The sequence below is a fragment of the Lutjanus erythropterus genome, chromosome 21 (genome assembly GCF_056507025.1).
Source record: "Lutjanus erythropterus isolate fLutEry1 chromosome 21, fLutEry1.hap2, whole genome shotgun sequence".
In the NCBI taxonomy this organism is placed as follows: Eukaryota; Metazoa; Chordata; class Actinopteri; order Lutjaniformes; family Lutjanidae; genus Lutjanus; species Lutjanus erythropterus.
Genome location: NC_139337.1, coordinates 14,426,142 through 14,452,961, shown reverse-complemented (window position 1 = coordinate 14,452,961; position 26,820 = coordinate 14,426,142). Strand labels below are relative to the sequence as shown.

Below are 26,820 nucleotides of genomic sequence, written 5' to 3'. Positions count from 1 at the left end.
GTGTCTAATTAGGGTATAGTGGTGTTTGTTTAATGTTATATATTATTTCTTGTTTCTGTCTAAATTGATACAAAGTGCAGTTTGTTAAGTTTAATACAATAAAATGTGTCTGTAAAACCAAGCCTAACAAAAAAAAAGTAGTGCTATTTATACATCTAGATTTTTTGTGTGAGTTGCAGAGGAATAACTCTAGTATATAATGTAACTAAAGGCACTCAAAGCACCAGAAAAATACATTTGAAAAATTCAAAACCAGTGTCCTTTTCCAAGAACCATGACCCGATTACTCACAATAACCCACAGACCTTGGTGTGAGTGGTTTCAGGAACTAACTTTCTTTTCTACCAGAACTGCCCCTTTAATAGTGAAAACAATGAAATAAATAATAAAACATTTCCTCATCTATTCCTCCATCACTATCTCTTATTCTTCATTTAATTGTCATCTCTCTCTCTCGTATCCGATGCCCACCACTTCCTCTCTGTTTTTCTCTATTTTAGATGGCTTCCACGGTAACCCCAAGCACACAATCCACGAACATAAGCACCACGGTGAATCCAGCCTCTTCATGCACAACCTCGAAGCCACCTGAAGAGTACCACACAGTCCTCCTGGCCATCTACTCTGTGGTTCTGATCAGCGGCACCATCAGCATGAGCCTGATGATGCACATCATGAAGTCCAGCACAACATCCATCACCTCCATCGCTGTGCTCAACCTCATCTTCACCCACTTTGTCTTCCTTCTCACCGTGCCCTTCAGGATATACTATTACGCGACTAACTCCTGGGGCATAGGCTTTGGGTGGTGTAAAGTGGTCAGTGTCATGATCCACATCCACATGTACATGTCTTTCATCTTCTATATGATCATCCTCATCACGCGCCTGATGACGTTCTACAACAAAGGTGAGCACGTGGCCTCCTTCCAGAAGATGCACGCACTCCTCGGCAGCGTGTTGGTGTGGATGGTGGTGCTTGTTGTGGTGCCTTGCATAACCTATTATGTATACGGCGAAAGCAAATCCGACAAGAACAATAGCACCACAGTTGAAACAAGCTGCTTCAAGTTTGGCAAACACATACAGGATGGTTTCAAAGTGTTCAACTATATCATAAGCACGGTGGTCATAGTGGCGGCCATCGCAGTGACGGCTCTTCAAGCCAACGCCCTGAGGGGTTTGTGCAAGAAACATCGCCAGGGATGCACTTCTCAGCAGGACTTTGGGGCTCAGCTGAAGAGTCTGTGCTTCGCCCTCATCATGGTGGTCTGCTTTGTCCCCTACCACCTGTTCCGGCTGTATTACTTAGAATGCATTAGTCAACTGGAGAGTGTCAACGAGGTGTTCCTGAGTTTGACCACTTTTAACTGTTTGGACATGCTCACCTTCATAGGGAGGAGAAGTTGCTACATGTGTCTCCCGAGACAGCTTTTTTAAAACTGTTTGTAGGATCTGCATGAGGGTGTCAAGATACTCTGTTTGCTCTATTTTCTAACATCATGTTACTTTACTGTAATTTATTTTTCTTGTCAAAGTTTTAAATGAGGAAATTGCTTATGTGCATCTCCATAAATGTGAACAATAAGAAATTATTAGAAACTATCCAAAAACACATACGAACAATTACTAAAACAGATTAGACTGAATTAATACAACATTAAGTCACACCGAAAAAATGTACATATAAATTGAGGATCCTAAAGAGCTACATCAAGTGCTTTAACTTGCTGTGCAATAGCTGTGTAAATATGAATGTTTTTTTTTAGACAGCAATACTGAATCTTTTCAACTGGGTCAGAAAATGAAGCATCTGAAGTGCTTTTTTTAGTTGGTGGGGTTAGGAAACATAAGCATAGCCTTTCGACTAACTGTTTTTTGTTTGTTTGTTTGTTTGTTTGTTTGTTTTTTGAGTGAATGATGGTTGTTGTGGTGGTATAGGGGGGCAGCTGGGGTAGGAAGTTGGTGGTTGACCTAGGTAACAAAGCCAAATAGGCCAATGCCCCAATCTAAACTCTATCAGGTGTACCATTTGCTTTATTATTCATACTACTGTTATGTGATCTGCAGTTTTTTATGTGAATCATTAAACTTATGTTAGTCTCTGAAAAACGTTATACTTACTTGAATTTGGGTTTTTTTTGCCATTATTTATTTGAAAAGCAAGGAGAGAGAGAGAGAGAGAGAGGACATATCGGGAGAAAGAGAAGTATGACAAACAACAAACATGAGGAAAAAAGTGCACCTTGGATGTTAAGATTATGTGGTTATGCATCTTAACCAGCAGGCTACTTGCGCACCCTTTAACCCTGTAATGTCATTTGTATCTACTTTGTACATTACAGCAGTACATACTTTGAGTTTCTAAGATAATCAATATGATCAGTCCTTCGCTGACAAACCTATACAATCTGAGACATGTCTGCTGCCATCTGATGGATTGTCAGTCCACTGCAGGCAGCAGCCTGTGTTTGAGTACAAAATCCAACATGGCTGCCTTCACATAATAACTCGCATGTTTTTGCCAGAGAAATCTTTGCTTATTTTGAAAAAGTGAAAAAGATGAAAAAGTTTTATTCTTTCTAATATTGTTTCTCATTTCAATATGAATATTTACTGTGTTTAAACAACCTATAATTAATTAATATTTTGCTTCTTATTCTAGAGTAAAATCATTTTGTCTTTCTAATTGATTTTCAATAAAACAGTTCCTTAGCTACCATAATCTGTATGTTATTTTGACCACTACGGATTATGTTGTTTTTGTAGACAAGGCAAAATGATTTTAAAAAAGACAAAAAAAGAACAACCCCCCCCCCAAAAAAACCTGAAATGTGACAAATTTTTCACAAGCAAGAAACAATATTGTTTTTTCTACAATAAAAATCATTGTGATGAATACATATGTGACATATCAAATATGATACATTCAAAATATCATATAAATACAAGATTTTGGGGAGATTCTGTCAACTGGTTCAATAAAGATTTCAATTTAAAAAAGAAGTTTCTGGCAATTATTTGATGTGTCAGGCTTTCTGTATTTCTACTGATCAAAATATTGAAAAAAAAAAAAAAAAAACTGGCATGAGTGGCAACTGTTCTTTACTTTTACTTCAAATTGAATGAACTCTTGCCATCTGCTGGTCTCTGTATATACTACACAGGCTTCGAGCTTGAAATTTGTAATGCTAAATTATGCCATTGGTCTTTAGTTGCCTCTTTTTTTTTATCCAAAATGTGACTTCATGCAAAAGACATGTGAGTGGAAATGAAACTAAATATATTTTCCTTGGATGTGCAAATTGTTGATCCCTGTGCACATGGCTGTAGCGTTTAGCTCCACAGCTGACAAGAGAAATTAATGTCTAGAATTGTTACTTTTTCACCATTATTTTGTGAAACATTACCTCGACCCTCTTGAATCTCTTACTTTCTGCCCTCAGAGGTGGTGTGAGAGGCCCTGGCTGACATACACATACACACACACACACACACACAAACACACACACCTGGTGATCCTTTTCCTTTTGGTTTTTATGGCGCTGGGTTACTGTTTAACATCCCCACCCTACTTTGAGTTTGTTTAGTAAATCGATCTAATGACAGGGCTATGGTGGCGCCATCCAATATGTCGCTCCATGAATTATAGGCTGCTCGGCTCTCCAAACCTTCCCTTTTTAATGTCGTCGAACGCCTTTACCATTTTCTCATTCTTAGTGTCACTTCCACTAATGTTGCACTGAGGAGCTGCTCACTGCCGGAGTACGACGGCACACCAGGATAAATGCACATCCCAGACAGAAAGAGAAACAGAGGTAAGTCAAACACCTCCTGTGAAGTGTATTGTCATTGAAATGCAAGATATCCCCATAAGCTGTGAGAACTTTAAGGCATGGTGTTGCTTTGTGGAGGAAGTGAAGCTTACTTTAGTAGTTTCTCAAGGAAGTTTGGTAACATGTTCTGCTAAATCACGTGGTTTTGTATTTTGCTGGTTATATGGCGGTAATCCCCGTACATGCACACTTCAGTTGCTGCTACATGGCCCGTAACCAGAGTAACTCTGAATTATAGGATATACAGTATGGTTGTCCAGGTGTCCCAGAATTTCTCTTTCTTTTTGTCGAGTGTGTTTAATGACAATGTTCTCGCCTCTCTGTCTGCAAACAGATTTGAGTGAAAACAGATAAGATAGACTTACTTTGTCACGCATGCTGTGCTGTAAAGATCATGTGATACCTCCGATCATCTTTACAAGGATGTAACCTGTAACAAGAGCAGTGTTACAGAGCTACATATTGCTAAGAAAGACGATGGTTATGAAATCGCCTTGTGTTTTTCTTCTCTGATACACTAACAATGTGATACTACCACTGAAGGTACTTAAACATAACCCAGTGCCTAAGAAATAGTAGATTATAGATTTATTTCTATAATTTACTATAATTGGAAATTGACATTCCCACCCCCCAGGTATCTAATTTTTTAACAAAATCTTCAGCCAAAACATTGGATATGCATGACACAAGGACAGAAAGACTTGCACAATATAATTAAACTTAAGAACTGCCTCAAATTGCAATGGAAAAGTTTTGTCAGATGAGTAGTCTGACAAAACTCTTGAGGCTGCAGTGTGTGTTGTTGTATTAGACTGCCTTAAACTGTGCAGGTGATGGGGTTCAGTATTTTGCTTACCCTCTAAAGGCACATTGACACATTTAATTTAGCTGTTAAAATCACTTATCACAAAAGGGGTCGATTTTATTGACAAAACATGCAGGAAAGATGCTGGGAAATTTGGCCAGGTGTCTATGTAATTCTAAAATTTGAAGAACTCGCCTGCTGTTAAGTGCTGTAGAAAGTTTCATTGACTAGTTAGAATTATTTTTTAATTTATGTTTCTGTTCATTTGCACAAATTCAAAATGTGCTTTATGAACTGAATAGCATGGCAAGGAAAAGAAGCCAGTATGTGGTTATATTACGATGTTTACTCTGTCAAAATAAAAGCACAGTGACTAATATTTAACAGAACCGTGTATTTTTTTTTTTTTTACTATTGCCAGGGTATCAGGAAGTAGTAGTTTACTAGGGTCAGTTGGCTGGCTGATCATCATCCGCAACTATTAAAAACTCTAAGCTAAATAGAGGCGACAGTATTATGGCCAGTTCACACACAGAAATGGCCTCTTAGCACTGGTTTTATGGCTTCAAAGAGCTTTGGGTTGCTGGGCGGACGCAAAGTTTCTGAATTACGTTCTGCTCGGTTTTCAGCTGGAGAAATCATAACGGCTTTTATTACAGTATTTTAAGGATTGCTATGAACGTGTAATACATTTCTTGTTAATTATTTCCACATAGGAAATTAAAAATTCATAGTGCTTCATTATGTTTTTGCCAGAAGACATGATGGAGCAGAAGGAGCAGTTATTTATAGTAATGTAGGTTTGCACCAAAACATCACTGAATAAGTTAATGTGGTGACCAAAGTTAAAATAAACAGCATATTATCTCCAGTGTTTGGAATATGTTAACTTGAAACACATAAATCAAGAGGAGAGTGATTGGTCAAGTATTCATAATGTAATCACCTACACTAATAAATAAATTTGTTCTTGTCCTTGCACTTAACAGTGGACACTGAGGCTAAAAAAAGAACACTAGAATGCTTTTATTCTGTTCACCAGTATGTATGGAGTAAAACAATTTCCAATATTCAATCCATACTCGATCTGATGATCTATCTGTATTTGCTAACTTAGCTAACTTGCTAACGGCAGCTACCGGTGGTAGCAGTTGCAATAAGTAATGCTATCTGTCCATCAGGAGACTAATTCATAGACAGCTTAGGAAGAGACATCGGAGGGAAATCCTTGCTGTAGCAGCTTCATATCACTCTTTTTCTTCAAATATTTGTTTGTAATAGTTTTAGAGGACACAGGAAAACTTGTCCAAAAGCTAACAAGTGTCAAGTGATGCCACAACATAAATTTAAAAGTCTTTTCAAGCCAGAGTAGAGTAGACAGGAGGAAGACTGGATAGGAAGAAGTGTGAAGATTTATTAATCAAAACAATATTTTGAAGATAAATTATGATTTTCTGACAAGGTTTACAAAGTTACTTAGTACCCTATTTTTTCAGTTGACTTATACTATAGTTTATTTCCATTCAAAATATATGAAACTGGACTTGAGTACAGATTGGGAATAAAAGAAGCTCCATTCTTTCTATTACAAGTCAGTGTACCATCAAAATGACTTTGTGATTTTAAGGTAAAATAGTTGCATAATGTTGCTCCAAACCCATCTATATCACATGATAGCATCTGAGATCTCTACCCACTGACATGCAGCATATAGCCGCACTTTACCCCTTCTGTTTTTATACATTCAAGCCGAGTTTCTACTTTCTAACCCCAGTTTAATGCAGTCGAGTTCACGCTACAGTGCTCTGTCTGTGTCTGTCCTTCCGTGTGTTGGCTGGTTGTGAACGTGATAATAAAGAGTAACTTCTTCCGTACTCTCCAGAAACCTGATGAGTCAGGAGGCCTGACCTCAGAGCCTGGTTAAAATGTAATCTCTCTATCACTTCTCTCTCTCTCTCTCTCTCGGCTCTGTCTCCCAGCTCCTTTACTCTAGCCTCCCCCATTAACTAATATATTTGTTATTACCCTGTGACAGGATACTAATTACTCTTTCTCTTAATGCCCAGTAAGTAATCTGTGATAATGTGCACTCTGATTTACTGTGCCCACGGTGACCATATATTAACCCCATGCCTGCTCATATTGTAGGTGCTTTCCTGATTGGCTCTCTCATTACTGATGTAAGGCATCAAATCTGCCATAATACTCCTTCTTATCATTTACAGCCTTTTCTAGTACAATACCCCAAACTGATTACCTCTAAGCCGCTCAATAAGATTTAGTGCAATGAAATTCCTGATGTGAAATGGGTGGGTTGGGACATTTTAACAGGTTTATGGTAGTAAATTAGATAGTGTTTACAGCATTCCTGCCCTGACAGAGGAGACAGCTCATTCACAACTATTTAACTTTTATTTTTTATTTTCATCTTTGACGTCCACTGCCTCTATTCAACATGAATTTCTAAGGAAATTCCAGCTGTTTTTTACAATAGGAGAGCTAAGCAAGCTAAGTGTGAGAAGAACTATACATTTGTGTTAATATTATGTGCTTCTTCTCAAGCACTTTGAGTATTTCTCTTGCATTTACACAGCAGATGTAACAGGGTTATGTAAGTAGGATACAAAAAAGGTACTGTATTACATTATATTTAAAGAAAAATAAGATGTAATCAGATTACAGATTCATTATGATTACAATTTAAAAAAATAAAATAAAATAAGGAACAGTATACTACAGTGTGCAGTGCACACACATTACACATTTCATCGGTCTCACACCACTATGGTTTCAGTGAAACCAGCAAATCTTATCATGGCCTCTAGTGAAAAAATGCAAATTTCAACATTGTTTTATCTTTAAATCAGAAAAGCAGAATAATATCACAGCGCAGTGCAAAAACTGCCATCATCTAATAACTCAATCTCATTTAAATAAACATTTACAGGTAGGGCCAAATGCTAAGTTTAGCTAGACAGACCAAGTGCTAATGTTAGCTACACACAGACATGCTGTAGATACCACATTAACCACTATGGCTCGGTGCTGCATTACATCAGTGTTGACACCACACTGGACAGGATTTTCGCTGATATGAAATAGTAAACAGTGAAATTGCAATATATCCAGGCCACAAATGTAAACCCACGACAAATTCTTCAAGAATGATGCGCTGGACAATTTAAATATTCAGTTAACTAACCAGAAATACATGTACAAACAGCTTTCAGAGGTTTCAACCTTAGAGTTGTGACTGAAGTTAATATCATTTGAGATGTTTACAGTACAATATATGATCAGTTAATTTAGGAATACGTATAAATAAAGCCAAGGAGTGTGTTTATGGAAGTTATCTGTGTTTTCCACTTCACTTTGTGTCTTTATTGATTATATCTGCTGAGGTGGTGGTGCTATTACTCCACTATTGATTAGATTAGGCAGCCTGGGACACACACACACACACACACACACACACACACACACACACACACACACACACACACACACACATTCATAAATATATGTGCCTGTAAGAACAAACCCCTTGACGTGCATGCAGATACACGTGCACGGATGCTCACCAACATGCACATCAAATGCACGCTGTCCTCCAGAATCTGATGAAATCTGTCACATGGTTTAAAAGAAGAGATGAGAAAAAAGAAGCAGAGGGGGAGAGGGGGAAATATCTCATTCACTGCTATCTATCCATCCCTGTGATAAGTGCGAGAGAGGACAGATAAGTAATGTGCAATAAGGTGAGAAGTCTCAGCCACAGCTCCTCCCCTCACCTTGTTCCCAGTCCAATCAGATGAGATTATAGATCCCTTGTCATGTCTGTAAGAATTAGATGAAGTAGAGACAAGCAGACAGGTAGAAAGAGAAAGAGAGACTTTAGAGTGAACTAGGAGGAGAAGAGAAGAGAAGAAAGTGTGAGAGAGACCAGGTTCAAACAGGAATGAAGTATTCTCCTGATCCTCAGAGTAAATCTCTGTTAGATATGGAAGTAGCCAACTATTGTGAAGGTCTGGATCCCTCATACAGCACGCTGGGCTTTGAGAATGCAGAGGTGCTCTATGGAGGAGGAGGTAAGTGTGTGTCTATGTAGACACTTACACACACACACACATACACACACACAGAAACCCATGCATTAACAAGGGATGCACATACAAACAGTATTTGAAGCACAAAATAAACATCTTTTTTTTCAGCATATGTGTTAATGTATGACGCATACATATACAAATGGAATCACCTTATCTTTTGTCATTAACTTAACTAAACTTTATTATACAAGTTTTATTTATTCAAGTCAATTCAATTTAAAATCTCTAGTATTTATTTTCAGAACACTTCAGAGTGAGTTCTTCTAACTTGAAGTCTTTTGGTTTGAAATGATGAGTTGAATGAATGTACTGTACAGAGTTCAATGAACTCATTAAATTAAGCATCAAGAATAAACATGATAAGGATATTATAGCAGACTTCCCATCATGCATCGTTTGAGGGTCAAAACTTAAGACCCTTCTTTTTTAGATTTTGAACATATGATGAAATCATGCTGTGTCTGTAACACACCTTAAGATAAGACATAATGAAAACACTGCAAACCATGATGAATGTTAGTATTGAATCAGTTAATTAAAAGGTAATAAATAATAAGAAATGCTAAATGTTATAAATATCAGTTTAATGAAGATTTATTGGTTTAACTTGACATCTTAAGTTTGTTGAACATGTTTTCTCATTAATATCAAGATTATTTGACTAGAAAAGGATTTTTTTTATTTTTGAATCATTACAAAATTACCTCAACTTGGCTTTTCAAATTTGGCCAACGTAAAGTTTTAAGACAGCAAACAAAAAGCAAAACAAAAAGCTTTTTTTTTCTTTCTTTTTTTTACAGTGCACACACTCCATATGAGCACTGATACATAGATACATGCTTGATATGGACAAAGACATGAGAAAAACCTTGTCTTGTGTATCTATTACTGTAAATCTATAGTATTTGATTAACTTGATGTACCTGTTAAAGAGAGTTAGTGATAGCACAAATACCTCAGAACTGGATGAGGAGGTCTGTTCATTTGTAAGGCTACAAATATACTGATGAAGTGAAGTGAGAACAGTTGAAGGCAAATAAGTTACTATTTGCAGAAGAAATCAGTACAGTTAGGTTTTACATAACAAGCTCCATATGCCTAAATGAAGTGATGGGGAAACTCATGACATTTTAATGTGATCAATAGTGCGTGTATCCTGTTGTCTGTTAACACAGATTGTGATAAATGTGCCTGTTGCTTGTATTTGGATATGTACCTGGAGTTGTTTGGCGTGGTTGCGGAGGAAAGAAAAGGGCTGGGTTGGGGTTGTAAAAGCATGAAATCGTAATGTTAATAAAACTGTTTGGGCAGGAATCACAGGTATGCATCATAAAGACATTTTATTGGGGAGCAAGTGTGCATCTATTATAAGTGATACACTGATGTCATCTCAGCATGGGGACAGATACTCAGTTGAACATTGACTCTTCTTACCCTGGACGTGTGTGTGTGTGTGTGTTGGGGGGTGGAAACATGTCTGTGTCTATGTGTTAGGTTTCGTCTGAACTATATGCAGCCAATGATGATTATTATGGTTTTGATTATGGTGACAATGCTGGTGATAATGATAACGGTCATGATGGTTATAATAATGTTTATGAGAATGAGGAGATGATAGTAAAAATAAAGGCATCAGCAATTGCTGATCTGAAATTTATTGTTTCTGCTGATCTATACTATACAGATGCATTTGCAATAATGTACAAATAAAACACTATACAAATGACTTCACAATTATAAATCTTAGTGTACTATGGAACATACACAGAATACATTAACTAGAGTAGTAAGATGCCAATCACATACAAAGTCTACATATTGTGGCTTCAAATAGATAGCACTGCATTCCTCCACTAATCCAACTAATCTCATTATCTCATTAACCCAATGAAAATATAAAAGTTTTATTTATTCAAGTTAATTAAACTTAAGACTTCTAGGATTCTAACTTAATGTCTTTTGACTTGTTGAGTTGAATGAATGTACTGTTGTATAGTACAATAAAGTCATGTGCTGATCATGTAGCATGTATTGTTTGAGAGTTAAAAATCTAATTTGTTGTTTTTAAAGTTAAGTAAAATTTAAAAGTCAACATTCACAGTGCATCATTAGATCACAGTGAACTATTTCGGATGTGCTTTTCAATTCATACACTCTGTCTGTTTGTGTATTTGAGTCTATAGCAATGTATTTACCATAAAAATACACAAGCTTGTGTCTGTGGACCCATGTGTGTATGCACATGTATTTAGCTGTATGAGTGGTTTTTGTGTGTTTCAGACAGCATGCCAACAGAGCCGAGCCTGCCCGGTCCAGACGGGGTCAGCACTAACTGTGCCATCTGTGGAGACAAAGCCACAGGGAAACACTATGGAGCCTCCAGCTGTGACGGCTGTAAAGGGTTCTTCAGACGCTCCATACGCAAGAGCCATGTCTACACCTGCAGGTACAGATGCAAAAACACACATATACACACACTTAAAGTCATGCCACACACACATCATGCATCTGTGAAATTTATAAGACACACGGTATGAAAGTGCATGAGTGTGCAAATAAACATATTATTGTGCACCTTTATTATCATGTGCAGATATCTACATAGAACTTAAACTACTGATAACTGACTTTTCAGCCCAGTCATCATGTTGGAACAGGTCACATTATGTTACAGACCACTGTGTCATCGTGCTTAAATCTGTAAATCTACTTACATCATTGTATGTTTATCATATACAGGTTCAGCAGGCAGTGCATTGTGGATAAAGATAAGAGGAACCAGTGTCGTTTCTGCAGACTCAACAAGTGCTTCAGGGCAGGCATGAAAAAAGAAGGTAGGGAAACGTCCCTCCTGCCCCGTGGACAAGAGAGAAAACAGAAAGCAATAAAATGCTATCCAAATGTCTTCTCATATTTTGAAACGCCACTAAAAATTTACATGGAAACATAAAAAACAAAAAGTCAAAAATGTGGGGGGATATCCTTTTATTTTTCAAACAAACACTACCTGTTTTTACAGGGTACCATCAGTAGTGTATGTACATTTTAGATGTTGTTTACTTTTTATTTTCCCCATTGAAACAAGGTATAAACTTAAAATTAGTGGCACTAAAGAAAAGGCTGTCATCAGAGAATGTGAAAGCTGCTTCAAGATGGTTGAAACTAGCTCAGCCATAAAATAAGTGATTGCTTTGTGTGTGTGTGTGTGTGTGTGTGTGTGTGTGTGTGTGTGTGTGTGTGTGTGTGTGTGTGTGTGTGTGCGTGTGTGTGTATGTGTATTTATGGGGGGTATAACCTTGGCACAGAGCTTTATGACACCTAATTATGTGTTATTCAAACATGTTGTTCTGGATTGCAACTGGTTAACGTTTGACTCGTCTTGCTGATGCCAGCCTGTATGGCTATGTTTCTAAATATTAACTGTCTCATTGTTTCCATTCACAATTTATTTTTTTCCTCAACTCTCAACACTCCACTACCAATTTGAGCAAATTCTTGAAAACCAGGACTAATACTGACTAATATTAGCAGGATTACTGTCACTATTCCTGTTTGAAACTTAGTTAATTTATACAATAAGTTTAATACAGAAGGTCTCTTCCTGTTTTTTTTTTTTGAATTACTCTTTCTGTTTCACACACACAGTAACTTGAGCTGTCTGTTACATTTTAGCGGTACAGAATGAGAGAGATCGGATCAGCTCCCGAAGAACTATCCCTGACTCCCAAGATTTGCCACCCATCACTATTTTGGCCCAAGCAGAATCACTGTCCCAACAGGTGACAACTTTCCACATGAATCTTCATTTTTCCTACTGATATGTGGCTGTATGTCAGCTGATTACACTGTAAAAATAAAAAAGTTAAGAAAACTCATAATTTCAGGGCAACTACCTTCACTAAATTTTTGAGTTTTGAATCAAGCTCAAACTTTTGAGATTTGAAATAAACTAGAAAAAAGTTTTCCAACCTATAATATTTTGTTGAGATGATCTACATCTTAAAAAAACTGAATCTTTGAGTTTTATAAACAAAATAAATGCATTTCAAAAATGTATCAAAGTGAAGATTAATAATTTTAAATATCAAACACTACAATAATGACAAATATAACTCAAAGAATCAAGTTTATCTAAAGAAGAAAAGTAAATTAGTTCAACAAATGATTATAGATTGGCAAAACTTGTTTTAGTTTATTTCAAAACATAAGAGTTTGAGTTTTATTTAAAGCCCCTTGAAATTCTGAATTTTTCTCAACTTATTTTTATAGCATACAAAAGCACAAGAAAATGCATTAATCATGACCCAGGAAACTCACATTTTCTGTCTCCCTTCAGATCACTGCTCCAGTTGGCATAGCAGATATATCAGAGCAGAAGTCGGCAAATGTTGGGGATGTTTGTGATTCTATGAGACAGCAGTTATTGGTGTTGGTGGAATGGGCCAAATACATTCCTGCTTTTGGAGAACTGCCTCTGGATGACCAGGTAACAGGCCTCTGATGCATGATGGGTAATCTGTGATTATGGTATTGCTTGCATGCTGTCATTCTCTTGTGTGTGTGTGTGTGTGTGTGTGTGTGTGTGTGTGTGTGTGTGTGTGTGTGTGTGTGTGTGTGTGTGTTTGTGTGCGTGTGTGTGTGTGTGTGTGTGCTTACTATTTTGACAAAGGGTTTATTCTGTCAAAGCACTTTCAATTTGCATGGAAGAAAGATTCTCTTTAATCAACCAAATGCACTCAGAGGTGAATATTTGGAGCAATGATTAAAGTGTTAGAGACGTCACTTTAAATTAGCATACAGAGACTGCTCAATATAGTACACTACATTATGGCCCCTGTGTGATGTGTGCAAGGGCAAAACGGAATGCATTGTTGCATTGTTTGTGTTCTTTGTTTAACTCTGTGTGTGTGTGTGTGTGTGTGTGTGTGTGTGTGTGTGTGTGTGTGTGTGTGTGTGTGTGTGTGTGTGTGTGTGTGTGTGTGTTTATCTCCAGGTGAGCTTGCTCAGGGCTCATGCAGGTGAACACCTCTTGCTTGGGGTTGCCAAAAGGTCAATGCCATTCAAGGACTTCCTGCTTTTAGGTAAAAACTGACCAACAGAATTGCATTTCACCTATTCATTTGTACTGTATGTGGTGCAATCAGGTGGTTCAGCGCAGTGTGAAGACAGATTAAATGTTGTGTTAGCTGAGAATGATTAACTCAAGTTTTTCTGTTTCTTTGTGACTTCAAAAGTGTCTCTTGTAAACAGCATTACTCATTACTGGGGCATGTACCAACATCACACTGTAGGCAGATCAATCAACTACATACAAACAGGTCCATGCACACACATCAGCAAGTCACTGATATAATGCACTCCTTAGCCCATGGGTTGACAATCTTTACTATCAAAAGGGTCAATTTTGGCCAAGAAAGAAAAAGATCCTACCCATTACAGTTCTAACCCTAAAGCCAAAGCCTAAAGCCAAATGAGCTCTCAAAAGGCCCTTTAAACTTGTGGGGTCCAACATTTTGCTCCTATCATTGTGGGGTCCAACATTTTGGTAATATAGTAAAACAATACACACAGAGAAATTTTGCATTTCTGTACTTCCTCCCTCACCATAACCTTGATTGGAACCCATAAACAGGCCTGACAAAACTCCACAAGATCCAACTTATCTTTCTGTCAAGGTTAAAGGTACAAAACTATCCCCTTCACGCTTCCACACCGGCGTTCCACCCCCCACACACATTCACATACTTTTCACTCCCTGTCAATTTTCCTCAACACAACCACTGACAGATACACTCTGTGTCTGCAGGTAATGGCTGTGTGATCCACAGGAACAGTCCTGAAGCAGAGATCTGTCGGGTAGCCAACCGGGTGCTGGACGAGCTGGTCCAGCCCTTCCAGGACATTCAAATAGACGACAATGAGTACGCAGCACTCAAGGCCATTGTCTTCTTTGACCCAGGTAATAAAACAAGCAATCTCTCTACTCTACTTCCAGGGATGCATAGCTACCTTGTTCTTCTAGCTTGCCCTTGTCTCTCCATCCAGGAACACCTGTCTGTATGAGTAAATTCCATCTGTCTATTACAGTAAGTGAAAAGCTAGGTGAAGTATTTTTAGAGAACAAGATTAAAAGTGCTTTAGCTTATGGAATTTACTTGGGCAAGAGATAAGGGTAAGATATTGCATATTAGCATTGATAATAACCTTGGCACAGATTTCTATGACACCCAATCATATTTTATGATGGGTTGATTGGGGCTGGCATTGTGTAACAGCCCACAAATGTATCAGATTTACCACTTTTTCAAAAATGAATTAAGGATAATTATTAAAAGCTAAATAAATAAAATAAATGTATTGTTTTGTAAGTAATGCAGTCAAGATGATTAAAAATATAGAACATAAAAGCAAACAAATTATTTTTAATGATACCTTGTCTCATACCTGTTGCCGTTTCTGTCCAGATCCCTCTTCTCCCAACCAATCCCATCCATCTGGTTACATTTCCCCACAAAGTTAGATCCCAATCCCTCCATAGCTTTTTTCTAATATCTCCTTGGCCTTGTGTGACCACAATCCCTGCCCCCATCCTGTGTTACTTGTCATCCATTCTCTCCCCTTCCCTAAATCCCCTCATTTTGCCTTTATGCCCCAGTTTGACCATAATCATTCCATCAATTCCACTCATATCCTCAATTCCGTCCATGATCTTTCTGTTTTTTTCTCTCCACACCCTTCTGTCCTTCAATCCCTTCCTCCTCCTCTCCACCCCTTTATCCATCCCCCACTTCCACACTTTGCTTCCCATACTGCAGATGCAAAGTCTTTGCGGGACCCAGCGAAGATCAAGGCCATGCGTCTGCAGGTCAGTCGAGAATTTGACTTCTGTCTCTATTACAGAGCTGCAGTTCTTGCTATAATGTTCTGTTATAGGTTCCAAAAAAACAACCTAATTATCACTGTGTATTATAAATTATATCCTTATACATTTTGTATGATATATCAGTTAATTTACAAGAACAAGGGCAGGTTGCTTATACTGATGGAGACTTGGCCTTGTGTACGCAGGTCCAGATGAGTCTGGAGGACTACATTAATGACCGTCAGTATGACTCCAGGGGTCGTTTTGGGGAGCTGTTACTCCTGCTGCCCACCCTGCAGAGCATCACCTGGCAGATGATTGAACAGCTCCAGTTCATTAAGCTCTGTGGCCTGGCCAAGATAGACAACCTGCTACACGAGATGCTGCTGGGAGGTGAGACTGGGCCCATGTCTGTGCTTGTAAGCCTGCAGAAAGAAAAATAGCGTGACCTTCAGCAAGACCACCAAATGCTCCAGTGGATACAAGCAGGAAACAATGTATAAAACAAGAAGTATACATATTCAGTTAAGTTTTCCTGGATATACACAATGGGTAAAAAGTTAGAGCTTTTGCAGAAAGATGGTACATCTCCACATATATTTTAGGCAAAGCCAAAACAGACAAGTTGCTATGTACCAACATATCTAAGTGTGTATAAATAAGGAAGCTGTATTTAAAGGTAGAATTCATCAAACAACAATTCAAGCACAAGATGAGACATGGAAATAAAATAAAGTCACCCCCAAATATGTCTTCCATTTTCCCATACACGCTAAAAAGCAACTCCCGAATGTGACATCCTGACTTAGAAGGCCCTATACAGAAGCAGCTGTGTGTGTTTTATTATTCAGCATCCTGTAGGGATGTGGAACTAACATAACAAAAACAATGCTGTTCAAATATTGCTGAGATGATATTATATTTAGTCATATGAATGCGCAAGACATAGTGATGCTGACATACACTGTAAAAAAAAATCATACAGGAATTTAGTGAAGTCAACTAATTTTACTTGTTTTATTTGTTCAAATTAATTAAACTTCTTCTAACTTGAAGTATTTTGACTTGAAATAAAGAGTTGAATGAATGTACTGTACTGTAGTTCAGTCAGCTCATTAAATTATGTTTCTAAAGAAACACGATAAGCATATAAGCCGATACAGCATGCATTGTTTGAGAGTATACATGTTGATAACTTCAGGTTTAGGATTAGTCATGGTTCTTTATTTTCGATGAAAACACTTTGAACCATAATGAAGGTTAGAACTGAATTCAGTCCCTACCCCCTTACATTTAAAATTTAATGAATTCACTTTGACGAGTTTCACATTTTGTATTTGTGTCAACGCTACAAAGTAGTCCCAACATGAGCAGCTGCAGCTGTAAGTCATTTGTGCTCACTCTTCAAATTGAGAAAATGCAAAAGGAAATCAAATTTATTTGATTATAAGTTTATCAGTGTGACTCAACACTGCTGGTTCAACTTTATATCTTAAGCTTACGGAACGTGTTTTCTCAAGTACAACCGAACTGATTTCAAATTTATTTTATTTATTATTTTTAATCATTACAAAATTGCCTCAGCTTGTCATTTCAAATTCAGGCAACTTAAAATTTTAAAGCTGACTGCACACTAACTTTTATAAGTCAAAACAAGTACTTCACATTCACAGTGCATCATTAGAACTTACTGAACTACTGTCTTTCTAGTTACAAGTCACTTATTCACTTTGTTCCTGTAGTTGTGTCTATACCAATCTAAGTGTGAATGCTCTTTTGAAGGCACATTATGAAAAAAAAAAAAAATCAGCATAAATTTGTAAAACCTGACTCACTCAATTAATTAAAAGCTCTGAAACAGAGATTTATTCTAGGACTGTTGAAAACTGATGCTTTTTAGTCTAATGAGGGCTTATTAGGTGAAATGCCACCATGTGCAAAGAGGAATCTGTGTTTTGGAGCATGTCATTAAGTGGGTGAGACCTTAAATGTCACCTGATTAAATAACATATTTCTAGATGAGATGCAGAAAAACATCTGCTGCAACTGTATAAGAACAACTTGCTGTCAGTTGGTGACAGCTCTACACTATAGAAATAAGGGTTTCAAAAAAGGCTGGGAGCCTGAGGTTCTACCCAGAAATATTTGCCTCTGAAGAACCTTTTGTTGAAGAAATGGTTCGTCAAGGGTTCTTTGTAAGACTGAAGGTTCCATCATGAACCATTTTCATCCAAAAAACCTTATTGAAAGCAGGAGTCCTTTAAGGATTGTTGAATTCCTGGTTCTCGACAAGCTGAAGAACCCTTTATGGTTCTAGTTAGCACCTTTATTTCTAAGAGTGTAGCTCTATCTAATGAAGTCTATAATTGATTAAAGTCATTGTGTTTTATGCTCAGGCCTGACGTCAGAACCCACACACATGCACCACCCGCCACACACCCAGCTGGCCCAGGACCCTGTGACTGGACACACACTGGTCATCAGCACCATGCCTGTCGCTCACACTCCACTGATTGGTAAGAGTCACACACACGCCACGACTGTGAGACAGGCACACAATCACACCGACTGCATTCAGTCAGACAAGCACAAACTCTCTGACACACACGCACAAGAAATATCAAAGTGAAGTAGATGTTCAATTTATCTCATCTCATGAAAAACTGTCACAAAACTGTGTGCCAGATGTGTTTCCATTAACTTGGCTAAAACTGCTAATAAATAGGCATCCTGCATATGAAAAAAATCCATAAAAAGGTACCATTTACAAGAATTGATGAGTATTGGCCATATTGTATGCTTTCATTTAAAAATAAAAAATGCATTTGGCAATATTACACCACCTAATGGCCACATGAGATTGATGGGAACTGTATCTATAAAGCAGCAGCTGTGGATGTAACATTTCCTGTGGGCCACTGTGGATACATTTTCCAGACTATATATATACTTTTTTTCCACACAAAACATTTTAATTTGCAAAATAAATAAATAAATGAAATTAAATGTCTCTATGTCCCTGCCTCTCGTCCTGCAGCCTCTCCAGACACTCCCATACCGTCGCCCCCTCAGGGTCCGGCCCCAGAGAAGTACAAACACTTCCCCCAGCCTCTTTGTCCTCCAGCCAGCCCCCCGCCTTCCACACAGACAGATCCCTGACTTCTCCCTGCACTCTGTCAGAGACGCTGCCACTGAATCACTTTCCTTGTCCCCCTATTCATCATCCCAGTCATGGTATAAAAATTATGAAAGCAATCCCTGCTCAGTGTCTGTGGTTAGACTCTGCCCTCCTGCCTCTTTCCCCCGTGACTCCAGGTGAGGTTGCAATAACTAAGATAATTAGAGCTGCTATGTGCAGCACTTTCAAACTTCAATATGTCACTTTTAAATTAAGTGAACTAATAAAGACAAGACCAAGCAAGGGATTAACAAAACATGCTGTGCATTTTTGTGGTCACCTAATACTAATATGCTGGTTTTCAACTCAGAATCTTACACATCTTACAACACTTTCATGCCACAAAGCAGAGATGGACACAAATATATCAAAGTTTCTTGTTAGAAAATTACAAATACTTGCCCATCAAAATCAAAAATACAAGTAACTGGTAATTTGAAAATCCAAAAATATATTTTATACAAACTAGTATCATATTTTAGGCATTAAGTAGCCTCAGTATGACATGAAAAGTACACATTACATGACACTAAACACAAAAGAACAAACCAATATTTGGTTTGTCCTTCCAGGTTACTGTAGAGACATAGCAGGGCAACATGGTGGACTCTATGACCTGTGCCCTGTGCAGGTATAAACACCTCATTCTCAGGTAACAAAAACAGAGCAGCTCTTATTTTCGGGTGATTATACACTAACGAAAACATACTTATGAATATTATATACAATTTTTGCCACATTCTGTCAATAAATACCAGTAAAGCTTTCACACTGTACATTTCAAATGAATTAAAAAAATAACATTTTAAGCAATGTATTTTAAATATTTCAAATACAAGCTTTTTAAGTATTTTGTTACCAATTACATCTTATTTTTTTCTGCCCTGCAAAATACAAAATACAAAGTACAAAATACTCAAAAGCAACTTAATATATATTTTGAATACATATAATTGAAATACTTCCCAACTCTGCCAATAAGACACAATCTTGTAAATATGATGACAATTAAAATGTGAAGAAAAATGAGCCCATCTCAAAGCTTTACATTATTTGAATTGCAGATTGTATTGACTATTTTATTGACTTGATTGGTCGTAGATGTGCAGCGAGAGCTCTCTGTCCACATGGGTCTTTATGTACAGTCCATCATAAATTGCAGCTGCAACAGCAATAGAAGAACTCATGACTTACTCTCAACAAATTACAGCCAGTCATTTAGCAGAAATTAAATGCTCTTTTGTTTACACAGCATGCAACAGTTGGACCTATTACAGATCAGTTATTGTGTTTGAAAGAACTTCCAAAATGTTTTTGCTGATTTTCAAGATTTAGATTTTTTTTTTTTTACTCAAACCAACAACTTAAAATAGATTTTGTATTTCATTGTACTGGGCCATGAAAAGGTATATAGATGGTACATAGATGTTCTTAATATACATGTATGCAGCAGCTAAAACATAATGTAATGGGGTACAATAGTCTGTGGCCAAGATCAACATGATAATGATAATAGCACTATAAATATTTTGTAAAGACTTCATGTTAAATGAAAAAAGGAATGTGGATAAATTGTAATATTTTAATAACTTACTGTATATAGTCAAATGGATGATATTTTGATCGTTTGAAACTGTCTTGCTTTATTCAATTTCTAGAATCAACTGTGTGTTGTTGTTTTTGTTTTTGTTTTTTACTTTGGTTTGTGTTGATAATGTGTACATTTCTTAATTTTTACAGTGCATTGATTAAAATGAAATTAGATTTTTTGAGTACTGAGTATTTTATTTGGAATGAGTAACTTGAATGTGTATTATTTGACAATACATAATAAATGGTACAGTGAGAGACATGAACAGAAAAAGAATACACTTGCTTAAAGATAAAAATTGACATGGATCTTTTTCAGTAATTAAGTAAGTAAGTAAGTAAGTAATTAAGTTGAATCAACTTAATTAATTAAAAAAGTTTGTTGTTAGGAATGGTCAAAATACTTTATTTAAGGTATTCTAACTTCTTTATTTATTTATTTATTTTTTAATTCTAATCAGAAATGTTTGCGCAAATTGTTACATGAATTGTATTGTTGTTGTTAACCTTATTTACTTCAGTCAAAGTAAAATGCAAAAAATATTCCAGTTTGATCAAACTATATATTGTAAAAGTGGTGTCAAACTTGAGTCCAAATGTTTGTTTTGTTTTGAACAATTTTTGCATCATACTGGACACAAAATATCATATCAATATTTACAAAACAGAAGATAAAATATAATCAAACATAGATTTATATCAACGTACACTCAATTGCCAGTTTATTAGGCCCAGTTATATGGTGTGGTGCAGTAGCACCCCCCTGCTGTCAAGAGAGAAAATACAAGAAGGCACCAGATGTAAATGGACAACTTAGTTTATACATTGTATATGCATCAGTACACTATGTGAAATGAGTATGCATTCATTCATTCATTCATTCATGTTTAAGAGGGAAAATGTGAGATGGAAAAAGGAAATTTCTTCCCAATCAAACATTTATCTGTAGCCGCAACAAATCATTTCTGTAGAAAAAAATGAAAATAGACATTTTTTTCTCATTTGATCCTGGAAGGAAAACAATATAGACAGACAGATGATGATAAATTTGCAGATTGTGTTTCAATACGGTTTCACCACATGCAAGAATACTGAGTGGTTTGTCCATTACTTCCTTTATGGAAGTCATCATGCTCCCCCACAGTTCCATTGGTCAGGGGTATACAGTTTGTATCCAAAGCTTTATTGGCAAGCTATTGAGACTGCACTGCCGGATGATGCTGCTCATCTAAAATCAAACTAGTTTCCCCCACTGTCCATCTGAGAAAACACAAACCCTGAAGCCAAACTCGAATGTAAAACCATAATTTAAGCTGAAACTGAGCTGTACTGGGGAAAACTGTACTTTTAAATCTGTTATTTTGTGTATGTCTGTCCACACACAATCATTTTCTCGGGGTTTATGTGCGTGTGTGTGTGTGTGTGCGTGAGCTTTTGTGTGCAGTGGATGAAGCCGAGGGATAAAGCTGAGAGCTCTTATTCTCTGTATATTGTTGTGTGACTCAGAGAAAACACTCAGGTTATTTATGGCCGAGGAGATGATGCTGTCTAGAATCAACATGGCCAAATCCTCCTATCAACTCCATAATGGACAAGCTACCTGGCTTAGGTCAAAACAACACCTCCCACAACGGGAGGATGTGTGTATGCATAGGCCTATATACTGTATGTGTGTGTATGCTCCTACCTGCAATTTATTTATAATCTGTACAAGTGCGTGTGCGTATACACTTCTTCTGTACGTGTGTTTTTGGAAGTGTGTGCATGTGTGTGTACCCAGGGAGCTTTAATCAAAGGCCTATAGTGAGGAGATGTGGGGGCCCTGTCTCTTTCTTTTTCCTCAGATAAAACTGTGTGTTAGCATGCCAGTCACATATCTCATCTGAGACGCAGCGCTCTCCTCCCCACACCTCGCCGCTGCCCACACTGACAGCACCCTATTACACACCAGTATGACGCTCGCTCCACCTGAGGAGGACGACGAGGGGGAGGAATAGAGGGATGAAGAGGGATGGAAGAGCAAAGGATGGACAAGAATATGAAATGTTTTATTTTTGTCTTTTTTTAAAAAAAAAAAAAAAAAATATATATATATATATATATATATATATATATATATATATATATATATATATATATATATATATATATATATATATATATAAGTTGCATCTTGATTTGTTAATTGAGTGACACAGAGGTTAGGGGTGATATCTAGTATAGTGTACTTTTCTCACCTACTTTTTGCAAAAAAAAATTAAATATTGGTGAAAAAGATATAAAAAATAATTTACCTTCAAATTACCTGCTTAACAAACACACATCAACTGTATAAAAAAATTACAAAATTTAGTGTAATGTTTTCTCCTTCATGTAAATATGGAAGTTTTATTCATTCTAGTTAATTAAACTTTCTAGTAGTTTTTCAAACTTTTGAACATGTTCAGCAGATTAGCAGACTCTCCAGTAAAAAGTCTCCTCAGAGCCTTCTTTTCTAAAGTTTGAAGAAAACATATATGCCGAAAACTTGCTGTGTGACTCTAAAACGCTGAAATGAAGAGCTGACTCGTTAAACTGAGAAATCAAATTTGTTTATGTTCGTGAGTGTGTTTAAAGAGTTGTTGGTTCAACTTAATATCTTAACCTTGTTGAACATGTTCTCTCAAGTACAACTGAATTGATATCAAGATAGGGGTAGTGATTGATTGCATTTGTGAATAAATGTATATTATATATATATATATATATATATATATATATATATATATATATATATATATATATATATATATATATATTAAAATTTGCAAAAAAAAACTGACTTTGTTCGAAGATAACCATTTCCTCTCCTCTGGTCATCTGTACAGCAAAGAACTGATCCGTCCATGGCTGCATCCACCCCATCACTCCATCCATGCTCTTTCTCTTGTAACCACTAGATGGCAGTACAAGTCTGTGGTTTCACAGTATACAAATTGCCCTTTAATGGGTGTTATGAATGTACTTTGCCCTTCCTCTGTCATTCTATGTCAAAATAATAAAAAAATGGAAAACTGTAATTTATGGAATATAAATGTAATTTAAAAAGTCTTTAATCATATTTTAGCATCACTCACTTAATTACTTACAGCATTTTAGATGGCACAGTATGCATGTCAATCATTTTATTTCCAATCTTGTCAATCAACAAAAGTGAGAAACATAATGACATATGTTTCATATTTTTTAAATGTATAATATGACTTTGCATCTGCATCTTCACACACCAATTAAACATGTTAAATTCAGATTATTGTAACGACAAAGATGATGTTAATGACAGTGTGTTTCAGAATTTTCTTAATTTAGCTTTACATATCTGTTTCCGAACTGCCCTTTGAAAAAAAGGGCATAAAAGATTGCAAAGTCACACCATGCAGGGGAGTATTGCTACAGTCTGAAATGAATGGCATGTGTCAGCGATCCCAGATTAGAGCCGGAGATTGCAGACTATCATTCCTCACCAGTGCATTTACCCATAATTCCCCTCTGTCTCCAACATATCCGATGATTCCTCCTCTAGGAGACAAGGTGAGGCTGTACGAATCTCTGCCTCCAACTCTGCAATGAATTTAAAACCTCTCCTGAGTGATTTTCTGTGTCTCCGTCCTGCGACAGTGCGTGTGTGCGTGTCTATGTGTGTGTATGTGTTGCATGCATGTGTGGTTTCTGATTATACCACAGCATGGGTGAAGGGAAGGAAAATACAGTGACAGCTTCATTTCCAAAGCTGAGTTCACATAAATGAGGGATTAAAGCAGGCAAGCAAGAGGGTTAAGGCTCACCTCGGCCTTCAATGACAGCTTTCCCTCCTTAAAATCACTCTCTTCCTGTCTCTGTATGTCTCATTCTGTCTCACCTCTCTTCGTGTCTCCATCTTAATTTTTGTCTCACTTTTTCCTCCTCTTTTATTCTCTCATTCTTTGTTTAGGTTGTCTGTTTGGTCTTACTGCTGCTCATTTTGTCTGCAGAGATAAAACACATGTACACAAACACCAGGTTTGTGGAGTAGCGGTTTACATGTAATGGGATTACATAAATTAGCTACACAGACCATCTGCTAATGTTAGGTACCAACTGCTAGAGGTGAGTATCAGTACTCAGTACCTTTAAGGTATTAGTTGAAATAAACCAGTACCAAGTAATCTCGAAACTTTTCCAGTCAAACGATACCTGATGCAATTGATCTTTTTTGTGTCCAGATCTAGAAAAAACACAAAATTTGTGTAGTTTTGCAACATTCTTTGATTTGATGCAGCGTGATTGGCCCACAGCTACAGCTAGCGGCTACACACAGTCTGTGGCGATGAAGCCGAGCACAGTGTATTTAATAACGTGTAGAAAGAAAAAGTATTGAATGAAGTATTACCTATTGAGGTAATCCAACAGTAACAGAGAGTAATCAAGTTATATTGCTTCAATATTGTGATACTTGGATTAGGTTACTGACTATATATTTTTAACAGGTGATTTTTTTTTTATTGGAATACATTTTCAAAGTAACCCTCCCAACCATGACAAACATACACAGTGATTTATACATTTGCAGGGAGCTGGGGTGCGCTCTGCATCATGATGATAGGAACCAGGTTAGGGCAATGAAACTAGGGGTTAGGGCCAGGGTATGGTGTGTGTGTTGATGTGTGTGTGTTTGGGGTACATTAGGGAAATGAAAAGGGGTGGACCACTGATGGCCTCTGAGATGCAGACTTGTTAGAATAAAGGAATATAAAAAAGACAGGAGACAGAGGAGATGACAGGGTGGATGATAAGATGAGTGGTGCGGTAATGAAAACGGTCCTCTGTACCCCGAGATTACACGGGGAATGAGATTGGAGGGAGAAAGAGACTGAAGGGGGAAGCAGGGAGTGAAAGAATGAAGAAAGATGGAGACTCATTTATGATCAACCATGGTGAGAGTCAACTGGAACAAACATGGCACTTGTGCGAAAGGGAAAAACTGAGGAGAAGAAGGGGAAGAAGAAGAAGCAGAAGAAGAGAAGAGGTATTACAACTCAGGACGAAGCAGCCACCACTCTGAATGATAAGTGTCTCACGCGCGGCGGGTTATGGGAAGTTCACACAAACAAATGACTCCCATTTGCCAGAGGCGAGGGACACAATTGAGAAAGAAGGGGGCGCGAGAGAAAAGGAGGGCAAGAAGAGAGAGAAGGCAGAAGAAGGAGGGAGAGGACTAAATACTGGAGCAATGATTTCAGATAACTCCATCTGCATTGATGAAATGCTTACCTTTTTACCCCTCTAATGTTTTCACGGGTTTGCAACGTAAACGAAAGCACCTTCAATCCAAGGGATATTAGGAACCCTGTAGTGAAGTGCAGTAAAAGTCGGTACTCGGTACCTTAAATTACAGGGCGCCTATGGACCTTGGTCAATAACACTAAATGTATTGCAAATTGTAGCGCGTAGGTGGGCTATGTTTTCCACCATAAGAGGTGATATCAAACAGTAATAAAGGTGCATGAATACTGCCCTTATTTATTCACTAAGCAGCATGGAATCAAAGTTAAGTATGGCTGGATACCTCTTTCTGAAAATGCCTTCACTATAGTTGTTTTTAAGCATGTGACATTCAGTCTGCAGGTCTTCATTACACCCAAACAAGCAGCTGATTTTGCTTCTTACTCCCACTTTCCTGGTTAAAGGTGTGCTTTTCAGTTAAATTAGATGCTTTAGTGTTTGCTTCAAATGGACCCCCTGCTTAAGAGCACTGAGACCCAATGGCTTCAATCTGATAGGATTGGATACACTGGCTAATGTGGGGGTCCAACCTGTGACCTTCACTATATGTCACATTTCTGTTTAGTAAAAGAACAAAATGAGCCATGTTAGCAGTTCTGTTAGGTTGTATGTGGGCACAGCACACAAGCTATTGAGTATATTAATATCTTTATATTAAGCAAGTACAGTGTTTATTCAGTCCCCACCAATGATGACAACGGCCAAGACTTAATTTTTCATATGCCAGTCATTGTTCCTTGTCCACAGATTCTGCAAAAAGTTGCCAAGATATGTCACTAAAGACCAAGAGTGTCAAATTCATGGTTGCACTAGAGGATAAGGGCTAGGGAATCACTAAAGTTAATAGAAATCATCCTCTGCGATACAAAATTTCACAGAAATCCATCCAGTAGTTAAAGATACAATGTGAAATTGAAAATCTTTTTTATTAATGACAACACTACTACACTACACAGCTGTAGCTGACATAATTTCTGAGCTAACATTAGCTTGTGTTGCACACTGTTGGCACTGTGGGGAGCTGAAGAGAGGCAAGGCACTTGGGGGCATGTTAAAACATCACAACCTTTGCATTTTCCTGGAAAAGAACTGTCCCAAGTCCCATACACAAGTCCACAAGCTGTTATTGGGAACTGA

At 37.3% G+C, this 26,820-nt stretch overlaps 2 protein-coding genes across 4 annotated transcripts; both read left to right on the top strand.

The window, feature by feature from the left end:
• On the top strand, window positions 1-2,111 carry gpr141 (G protein-coupled receptor 141). The gene has a single exon (XM_084747193.1). The coding sequence runs from the start codon at window positions 501-503 to the stop codon at window positions 1,437-1,439; it is 939 nt and encodes a 312-aa protein (XP_084603319.1). The 5' UTR covers window positions 1-500; the 3' UTR covers window positions 1,440-2,111.
• Window positions 2,112-3,597: 1,486 nt separating this feature from the next.
• On the top strand, window positions 3,598-19,020 carry hnf4g (hepatocyte nuclear factor 4, gamma). Of its 3 annotated transcripts, none has more exons than XM_084747426.1 (11): window positions 3,598-3,817; window positions 11,033-11,198; window positions 11,492-11,586; window positions 12,425-12,531; window positions 13,089-13,238; window positions 13,746-13,833; window positions 14,559-14,711; window positions 15,568-15,617; window positions 15,821-16,007; window positions 18,011-18,130; window positions 18,652-19,020. In XM_084747426.1, the coding sequence occupies exons 1-11, from the start codon at window positions 3,787-3,789 to the stop codon at window positions 18,771-18,773; spliced, it is 1,269 nt and encodes a 422-aa protein (XP_084603552.1). In that variant the 5' UTR covers window positions 3,598-3,786; the 3' UTR covers window positions 18,774-19,020. The 3 variants fall into 3 exon arrangements, with proteins under 3 accessions (XP_084603552.1, XP_084603553.1, XP_084603551.1); XM_084747425.1 differs by lacking the exon at window positions 3,598-3,817 and adding an exon at window positions 8,491-8,731; XM_084747427.1 differs by lacking the exon at window positions 11,492-11,586.
• Window positions 19,021-26,820: the final 7,800 nt, after the last annotated feature.

What these genes read in the sequence shown, in the direction of transcription:
- gpr141 (XM_084747193.1), top strand. Translation starts at nt 501, where the DNA reads ATGGCTTCCACGGTAACCCCAAGCACACAATCCACGAACATAAGCACC.
- hnf4g (XM_084747425.1), top strand. Translation starts at nt 8,602, where the DNA reads ATGAAGTATTCTCCTGATCCTCAGAGTAAATCTCTGTTAGATATGGAA. An exon ending in AGCCATGTCTACACCTGCAG is followed by an intron (nt 11,199 to 11,491) that starts GTACAGATGCAA and finishes TATCATATACAG; the next exon opens with GTTCAGCAGGCAGTGCATTG. An exon ending in GGCAGGCATGAAAAAAGAAG is followed by an intron (nt 11,587 to 12,424) that starts GTAGGGAAACGT and finishes GTTACATTTTAG; the next exon opens with CGGTACAGAATGAGAGAGAT.